Source organism: Lipotes vexillifer, unplaced genomic scaffold (assembly GCF_000442215.2).
Source record: "Lipotes vexillifer unplaced genomic scaffold, Lipotes_vexillifer_v1.1 scaffold329, whole genome shotgun sequence".
NCBI classification, from domain to species: Eukaryota; Metazoa; Chordata; class Mammalia; order Artiodactyla; family Lipotidae; genus Lipotes; species Lipotes vexillifer.
The window spans coordinates 2,126,497-2,135,590 of record NW_006774067.1 but is presented as its reverse complement, the minus strand read 5'-3'; the positions used below and the strand labels follow the sequence as shown (position 1 = coordinate 2,135,590).

The following is a 9,094-nucleotide window of genomic DNA, read 5'->3' as shown; positions in this document are numbered from 1 at the left end:
CACGTAACTTTTTTTCATTTGGGGGAGGGGAATGGACAAAATCGACTTAACCCCATCACACTCACCATTGTGAATGAATTCTAGGTCGAGCGATGATGTTAACCAGATATTCTAACCACGGTGTGCTGATGTGACTCCAAAAAAAATGTTTTTAAAAAGTATTTGGCAAGACCTTTATTGAAATAAGAGATGTTTTTGTTTAACCACCAGAACCTCAGTAAAAATTGGGACTATTATTTCTGGAGATTCCAGAACTTCCTTTGGAAACATCCCCCAACTCAAAAGAAAGTCTGATGTAGCCTCGTGAAAATCCATGTTGTAATAGGTGCTGTGTCACTGAGAACCACCGAAAAGACAGGGTTAAGGGCACAAAACGAGCTGCATACCATATATGGAGAAACCCTTTTCTTCACATTTGTGATGAACTCATGTTCTGCTTTCCGTTTTCTCAAAGCTGAAGTCGACTGTGCTTTGTAAAACTGGCTCACCGACCCTCGGGACCTGCAGTGCCTCTGGATTCCAGCCTCCGGGTCTCCACGCCAGACAGTCTGAGCATGCGAGTCACACTTGCTGTGACAGCCTGGATGCTCTCTGTGGTCTCCAGTTCTTCCTCTCCAGCAAATACTTTGCCAGATATCGAAAATGAAGATTTCATCAAAGACTGTGTTCGAATGCACAACAAGTTCCGATCAGAAGTGACTCCAAAAGCCAGTGATATGCTATACATGGTAAGAAAAACATGAGGGCTTGTGGCAGAAGTCAGTCAAAAACAACTAATGTGGATTGATTTTGGTGGTGAATCCTTGGTAATCCTGACCAGGGCTCTCGCGGTGATGAAGGTGTGCTTTAAATTCACCAACTGTCATCAAAACGAACCCAGTTTCGCTCTGCCTACTCAATTCTTGTTATAAAGCAAGTATGTTTTACTTCTCTTTTTGGACACGTCCTTTGCACACGTCCTCAGGTGCAATTTATGTCTCTTTTTTCCCTGTTAATTTTTGTGAGGTTTCTTTGGTTTCGTTTTTTGTCTCTAAGTTGACTTTTTTTGTTGCCGGCAGAGTACTGACTGTCTCAGGGAGGCCGCAGGGCGTCCGGGGGAAAGACTAGGATTTTGATTCAGCCAGGCTTGGGTTTGAATCCTAGGTCTGTGGCTTTGGCCTGGTTTTTAACCTTTCTGAGCTTCTTACGATAGGGGCTATTGTAGGTATGAAATTACAGAAAATATGTGAAACCAGCATATGTTATTTTGCAACATAATAGTGCTTCAGTGAAATGTTGTTCTGTGTCACTCACTTTGACTCTAAATTCCTCGAAACTAGATTATCGTGTCTCCCACTAAGCCTAGTCAAAACTTGAAGACCACAATATGATCCTCCACATATGGAGGACCTACATGTTCGTGGTCCTCCATTCCGGACACCGCGCCTCACCTCCCATGCAAATTCCCACTTTGCTCACTGCGGTTACAGCGTTGGGTAACAGGTTCCATTCTTGACCCTCCTAGTGTTTCGTATTTATTTCTGCAGACTTGGGACCCAGTACTAGCCCAGATTGCAAAAGCATGGGCAAGGAACTGTCAGTTTGCACACAACATACAGCTGAAGCTTCCCCACAAGCTGCACCCAAATTTCACTTCACTGGGAGAAAACCTCTGGACTGGGTCTCTGTACCTCTTTTCTGTGTCTTCAGCCGTCACAGACTGGTACAACGAAATTCAGTACTATGACTTCAAGACTCAGAAATGTGACAAGGTCTGTGGCCATTATACCCAGGTAAGTATCTGCCTTATATTCTCTTGAAGCCATCGTTTCAAGGGTGAGGAGAAAGCTGGAATCTGGTGTTAAGAAAAATATAGAGTAAGCTAGTGTCCCTGTAAATATGAGAGAGTAAGGGTTACAGGCTTACTTTAAAAATAAATAAATGGAGGGCTTCCCTGGCAGCGCAGTGGTTGAGACTCCGCCTGCCGATGCAGGGGACACGGGTTCGTGACCCGGTCCGGGAAGATCCCACATGCCGCGGAGCGCCTGGGCCCGTGAGCCATGGCTGCTGAGCCTGCGTTTCCAGAGCCTGTGCTCTGCAATGGGAGAGACCACAGCAGTGACAGGCCCGCGTACCGCCAAAATAAATAAATGAATGAATGAATGAATGGAACAGACTCCAATACCAGAGGAGATAGTGCTTGAAGAGTGTAGTTACATGGACATAGGTAAAATGTGAGGCCCACCAATCTGCAGAGCCTTTGAACAGTTTTGATCACACCTGTCTTCCCGTGGTATTTTGTGCCGTTTTTGAGCAATCAAAGGACCTTATGAGTAAATGGATTTATTCCAGGTACAAGTTCTCTAGGAAATTTGAGTCAGTTGTTCTGGGACTATAAAACTGGGAGAAATAAGCCTCTCAGACAGAAGCATCAATAAGAATTGAAGGGGACTTCCCTGGTGGTCCAGTAGTAAAGACTCTGTGCTTCCGCTGCAGGGGGGCATGGGTTCGATCCCTGGTCGGGGAAGATCCGCATGCTGAGCAGTGTGGCCAAAAGAAAAAAAAAATGTGGTAATAATAGTTGATGCTTCTATATCCTCTTAGTCTTTCAAACATGGCCTAAGAATCTATGATGTGCCACATAAAGAGGAAAAGAAAGTCCCAGACCCAGTGGAGAGGTCAACATAAATTTGTACAAATAATCCTGTAGCTACCCTGCACCCACATCTACAGTATTAGCCTCAATAGCCACATTCAGAGCTTCTCGATGAGATGTTTTCTTTCTTTCTTTCTTTTTTTTTAATTCAAGCTGGTTTTGGCTTCCTAACTCCAACTCACATTTGCAACATGGTGGAAACAAAGCCCTAGGAAAAGTCTTCTATAATCTTCTTAATATACTGCCTCCCTATACTGGCCACATTTTATTTATTTCCTGGCGGTCCTTGTCAAACCAATAACTAAAGGTAGTGAACCTATGTTTGACTGGTTTTAATGTAGAAAAAAATTGTTGAAATGACGTCTGAGGGCAAAAGCATTTCTAACAAGCCAGTTAACTTGGAATATTAGGTGTTTTTAAGAGCAAAATGTTGGTAGAAAAACTCAACGTAGTTCAGCCTTATAAAGATTCTGACCTCACTGGTGGTGGTATAGATGAAACACATTTGGCACAGTTATAGGAAATTGTTATAATGAGAGGGAAAGGGTTGATTTCAGTGAAATTTTCATCTTAAGGTTATTGTAATCAAGGAGGAGCTATGAAATCATCTAGTAGCCTTGGTCCCTTTCTTGGAAATATAGGTAAGGTCTCCCCTAGACTTGCCCAATGAGCCATCAGTTTTGGTTTATATTAACAAATAAACTTAACCAGAAAATAAATTTCATTGCATTCCCACAAATCCTAAAGGGCAAGAAAGCTAAATTCAGAGTGCCTACAAGTGGTATCTGGTGCCATTATGCACTATGGTATTAATCTCCAGAAGTAATTGTCAGTCTGAAGGTGCTGACTCTCAGTCAGTGTTTAAGCTTCTCCCCTATTCTAGGCACTTTGTAAGGTACAGGTCATGCGTTTTAGTCCAGACTCCTGAAAAAACAGAGCCTGAGTTAATAGCTTACGTGCTAAGATGTTACTTGGGAGTACGATCGCAGAGAAGTGAGAGAGAGGAGAAATGGTTTGTGGAGCAGGGAATGAGGGACACAGCTGGGAATGGCCCCTGACCCTTAGGAGGTGACTTTTATTTGGAAGAGACGTGTGTAAGTGGATGTATTACAGCGTATAGCTAGTGCAGCTCGGAGAAACTGACAAGGTGCCATGGGAGCAATGGGGACAGAGCAACTGACCTGGCCAAAGGGAGGTATGGAGACACAGGACTTGTTCATACAGCAGGAGACATGTAAGTTGGTTCTTAAACTGAGTGAGAGTTTGTCAAATGAAAAGGAATGTAAAAAGAACTCCAGGCAAAATTAACAAGGTGTAGGAGATGTACAATGTGTACAAATGAACTTGGCATTTCAGAAGAATGGCAAGCAGCTTAACCCACAAAATACACAGTGATCCAAAGACTGTTAAATTGACAACAGTCTCCTAAACCCTGCAAGTTAAAAGACACTTCATGTCCATCGTTCCAGGAAGTCAAAACAAGAGGAGGAAACTTCATTATATGTCATAGAGGCCTGAGATCTCAGAGATGGCCCTCCCCAAATTAACAGAGCTTACTTGTAAATCTTCCTCTTGCATCTAGGGGGAAAAAAATAGAGGGCTAATAGTTGGGACATAAGAAGACATTTCCTAAAATCCAGTTCTTTTCAGACAGGTAGCAGAGCCCAAAGTGAGTGATCCTAACCTGTTCTCTTTAAGAGACCACTACAGTCTACCCCCCAACTCAAATGAGGGAGAGGATGTCCAGGGACCCCTGGGTCTGGGAAGAGACAGCACCAGCAACTACTTTTTAAGTGAATGTGGTACTTTGTTCTCTACATTTAAGATCTCATTCAACTCTCACCACACACCACTAAGAGATGCTATTATCCATAAATGAATAAACAGGTCCAGAGGGGTCAAGAAGTTGTTATCCCAGTGTCATTTAGCTACTAAGAGGAAGAGTTGAGATTCAGATAGAAGATATGTTGCTTATCTAGTACAGTAGTAGTACTTAGTAGTCATTGAACAAAGTTTAAATTTCTTCCATGAGCTGTTTTTCCATCAATTGGAAGAAGGCTCTGACAGCTTGATTGAAGACTTCTTGTTTTTATCCTTGCAAGAAATCTTGCTAGGAGGTCCAAGATTACTCAGTTGCCATTTTAAATTCATGCTGGAAATTACCTCGTGGGTATTTATAACTTCCCACTTACCCTCATCTTAATTGTTAATAAAAAGCAAGCTATTTTCAGATTTTGGCCAGTGAGCAGTGGTTGTACAGAGTAAAGACAATAGATTCAGATGCATTATTTGTTTATTTTTTTTGGCTGCATTGGGTCTTCATTGCTGTGCGTGGGCTTTCTTTAGTTGTGGCGAGTGGGGGCTACTCTTCACTGCGGTGCGCAGGCTTCTCATTTCAGTGGCTTCTCTTGTTGCAGAGCATGGCCTCCAGGTGTGCGAGCTTCAGTAGTTGCAGCACCTGGGCTCTGTAGTTGTGGCACGCGGGCCCTAGAGCACACGGGCTTCAGTAGTTGGGGTGCGTGGGCTCAGCAGTTGTGGCGCACAGGCTTCAGTAGTTGTGGCGCGCAGGCTCTAGCTGTGGTGTGCAGGCTCTAGCTGTGGCGCACGGGCTTAGTTGCTCCGTGGCATGTGGGATCTTCCCAGGCCAGAAATCGAACCCATGTCCACTGCATTGGCAGACGTATTCTTAACCACTGCACCACCAGGGAAGTCCCCAGATGCATTATTACTTCATTAAAGTGTGATATTTCTTGACATATTAACTCAACGCTTTAGTTCTGTCTTCACTAGAGATTTAAATTGTGGAAGAATTCTGGTGTATTAATATGGAAGATTATTTAGGTTAGATATTTTGTTGCCGACAGTTCATCTCTGTAAAGTTTGGGAATAGTTTGACTCAGAAAGCTGGGTGGTAGACTCCTCTGGTGGTCCAGTGGCTAAGACTCCACGCTCCCAATGCAGGGGACCATTTTAAATTCATGCTGGAAATTAACCTGCTCAGGGAACTAGATCCCACGTGCCGTGACTAAAAGATCCCGCGTGCCACAACTAAGACCCGGTGCAGCCGAATAACTAAATAAATATTTAAAAAATAGCTGGGTGGGCAGCAGCTCAGGTTTGATAGTGCTAAGAATGCCCACTAGATGGCACTATTGATCTCATTTATTTTTATCCCCACCCGTTGACATTTTTTTTTTTTTTACACCCTCCCAGAACCAACGGAAGTGTGCGATGTTTCACTGTGTGTCTAGCTGATTTTGTACATGTTGCATATTACTGATAATGAGTCAGATGGACTCATACTGAGAATTGAAAGGGGAAGATGGTGTAAAGGGGTTGTTAGCTAGAAGGAAGAGACATGCCTGCCCCCACTGGGTTGGGTTCCCCAGATGCAATGTTTTTGTTAGGTATATAGGTTCCTGATTCTGCTAAAAAGGAAAGCACTCTGGAAGCATCTTGCTTAGGGCATGGACTGTCCTCCCAGCACTTTGTAGTCAAGTAGCATTAAGTTCCACCCCTCATCTAGGAAAAATTGGGGCAGTATGTATTTATTGATTTGTTATGAGGTTAAGCATGTTGCGTGTAACATGCTGAACACTACCCGGCCACTAGGAAAATTCTCAGTGAGTAGCTCTTAATTTTTTTAAATTATTTTTGTTTACCATATGAAAAAATGAAAACATGCAACAGGAATCTGCCTGATTAACAAAAAAGTGTCAAAAGTTTTAAAGCAGAAGAAAATTAGTCATAAGAGAATAAAACATGAACATCTGCTGAGAGCTTGCTATGTTCCATAAGCTGTTCTAATGACTTTCTTATTAGCGCATTTAAAATGTCAAAATAAGCCTGTGGAGTAGGTGGTGTTACCCTCATTTAATAGACGAGGAAGCTGAGGCCAAGGTCACACAGTGGGTGGCTGAGCTGAAATATAAACTTGGTCTTTGTAACCCCAGAGCCCACAGAGTTGAACCCAGAACCTGAATGCCCATGAAGCTATTAAAAAGAGGCCAACTTGAGTGGATAAACTGATACATCCATGCAATAAATATTACTCAGCAATGAAAAGGAGAGTGACTAGTAATGAATTCAACAACATGAGTGAATCTCAAATGCTTATGCTTAGTGAAAGAAGCCAGATTGAAAAAGCTACATTTAAACTGATTCCATTTATATAACATTCTGGAAAAAGTGAAACCACAAGGACAGAAAATAGATTAGTGACTGCCAGGGGCTGGGGGTGGGACCTGACCACAAAGGAGCACAAGGTAGCTTTTGGGAAAATGTTCTAGATATTGAATATGGTGGCGACTGCACAACTACATGCTTTTGTCAAAATTCACAACCTAAAAAGGATAGCCTCTATGTTAATTACAACCTGATTTAAAGAGAGCCCAACTAAAACACAAGATGAATGGTAACTAACATTTGCACTGTCTTGGAAAAAAGAGATCAGAAATGTAAAAGAAAGTAGAATAAAAGAAATAGCATAAAGCATTAAGTGTGTGTGGGAGGAACCCAAAGATTAAGAGTACTTGAGACTTGAGATACAACACTGGAGGAAAGTGCTCAAAGACCAAAGGATCAAAATATAAAATGAGGGCTTCCCTGGTGGCGCAGTGGTTGAGAGTCCGCCTGCCGATGCAGGGGATGCGAGTTCCTGACCCGGTCTGGGAAGATCCCACGTGCCGCGGAGCAGCTGGGCCCGTGAGCCATGGCCGCTGAGCCTGCGCGTCCGGAGCCTGTGCTCCGCAATGGGAGAGGCCACAACAGTGAGAGGTCCATGTCCCGCAAAAAGAAAAAGGGGAAAAAAAAAAAATATATATATATATATATATATATATATATATATAAAATGATTGACTCAGGCGATCGTACTCCCAACATGGCCCGTTAGCATGCATAAGAATCACCTGAGGAACTTGTTAAAATAGAGAAACTTTTTCGCTGAATAATGTTCCAATATGTGTGTGTGTGTACCTGTGTGTATATAAATATACTACATTTTCCTTAAGGAAATTCTGTCATTAGCATGGATAGATCTACAGGTATTATGCTAAGTGAAGTAAGTCAGACAGAGAGAGACAAATACCATATGATCTCATTTATGTGTGGAATCTTAAAAAAATAAAACGAACTCTTAGAAAACAGATTGGTGGTTGCCAGAGGTGGGGGATGAGTGAAATGGGTGAATGCGGTCAAAAGGTACAAACTTCCAGTATTAAGATAAATAAGTCCTGGGGATGTAATGTACAGCATGGTGACTAGAGTTAACAATACTGTATTATGTATTTGAAAATTGCTAAGAGTATATCTTAAAAGTTCTCATCACAAGAAAAAACTTGTAACCATGTGTAGTGATAAGTGTTAACTAGATATTGTGGTGGCCATTTTGCAATATATACAAATACTGAATCACTGATTACATTGTACACCTGCAACTAATATAATTTTGTATGTCAGTTATATCTCAATTTTTAAAAAATACAGATTTCAAGGACAATTCCAGTGACTCTCATGCAGTAGGACTGAGATGGGCCCAGAAATCTGCATTTTAAACAAAGCACCCCAGAGGAAGTCACTTCGAGATGCAGTGAATAGAAATGAAGAAATTTAAAAATAAATACAAAAATGATTGGGAAGTTAAAGTACAAGCATCAAACCTGAGAATGAATGGCCATAAAACTAGGTGCTCTCAGGGAGATAGAGGCCTGATTTACTTGGTGACCTGGAGTTCCCTGTAGGGGATTCCAGGGTGTGAGATGGGAAGGGAGACACCCCACCTCAACCAGGGGGGGCCGTCTTTCACCAAAGGAGAGCACTGATCCTCTGTGGGAGACCAGTACCTGCCTCCCCAGCTCCTCCCCAGTTGTCACACGAGGAGGAGGAGGGGAGAATGCAAAGTGTCCTGGCCCCCCACCCCGACACTGCCCAGCCCTCCCTAGCTCCTCCCCCACCTCCCACTCCATCCACGAGCCTTGGAGGAGCTGCCTCCTTCCTAATCCTCTTCCCCTACGCTACACTCTCTCCCCAGAGAGCTGTTCTTAATTGATTTTTTTTTCTTTTTTTTCTTTTTTTGAGTAAATTTGACCTTTTTCAGCAGACACACCGGCCTTGTCTCAGTTCTGTGAGTCTGTCCCACCTCGGGGTTTGTTCACACAGGTGTGCCCTCTGCTGGGAATCTTCTCTGGCCTCCTGGATCAGCTCACTTTCAGCTTCGGCCTCACTAACTCAGAACAGGATCCCTGCTGTAAACTCCCTGAGTGCCCTCTGCTTCCCCTTCACAGAGCTCAAAACCCTAGCCTAATGGTTTCTTGACTGCTTTCCTCTACATTTTGTGAAGGCACCCACTGGCTCCAGCTCATTCATCTCCCTGTATTTAGTACAACTAGTCACAAAGTTGCTAAAAAAAAAATATATATATATATATATATATATATATGTAAAAATAATTTAAAATTC

General features: G+C 42.7%; 1 protein-coding gene across 1 annotated transcript in view; it reads left to right on the top strand.

Annotated features, from left to right (window-relative positions):
• Positions 1-450: 450 nt before the first annotated feature.
• GLIPR1 (GLI pathogenesis related 1) overlaps positions 451-9,094 on the top strand; it is an 18,510-nt gene continuing 9,866 nt past the window's right edge. Inside the window, exons 1-2 of the mRNA XM_007448762.1 lie at positions 451-728; positions 1,527-1,772. Of these exons, the coding sequence (XP_007448824.1) occupies positions 555-728; positions 1,527-1,772 (420 nt within the window). The 5' untranslated portion in view covers positions 451-554. The remainder of the gene's footprint in view (positions 729-1,526; positions 1,773-9,094) is intronic.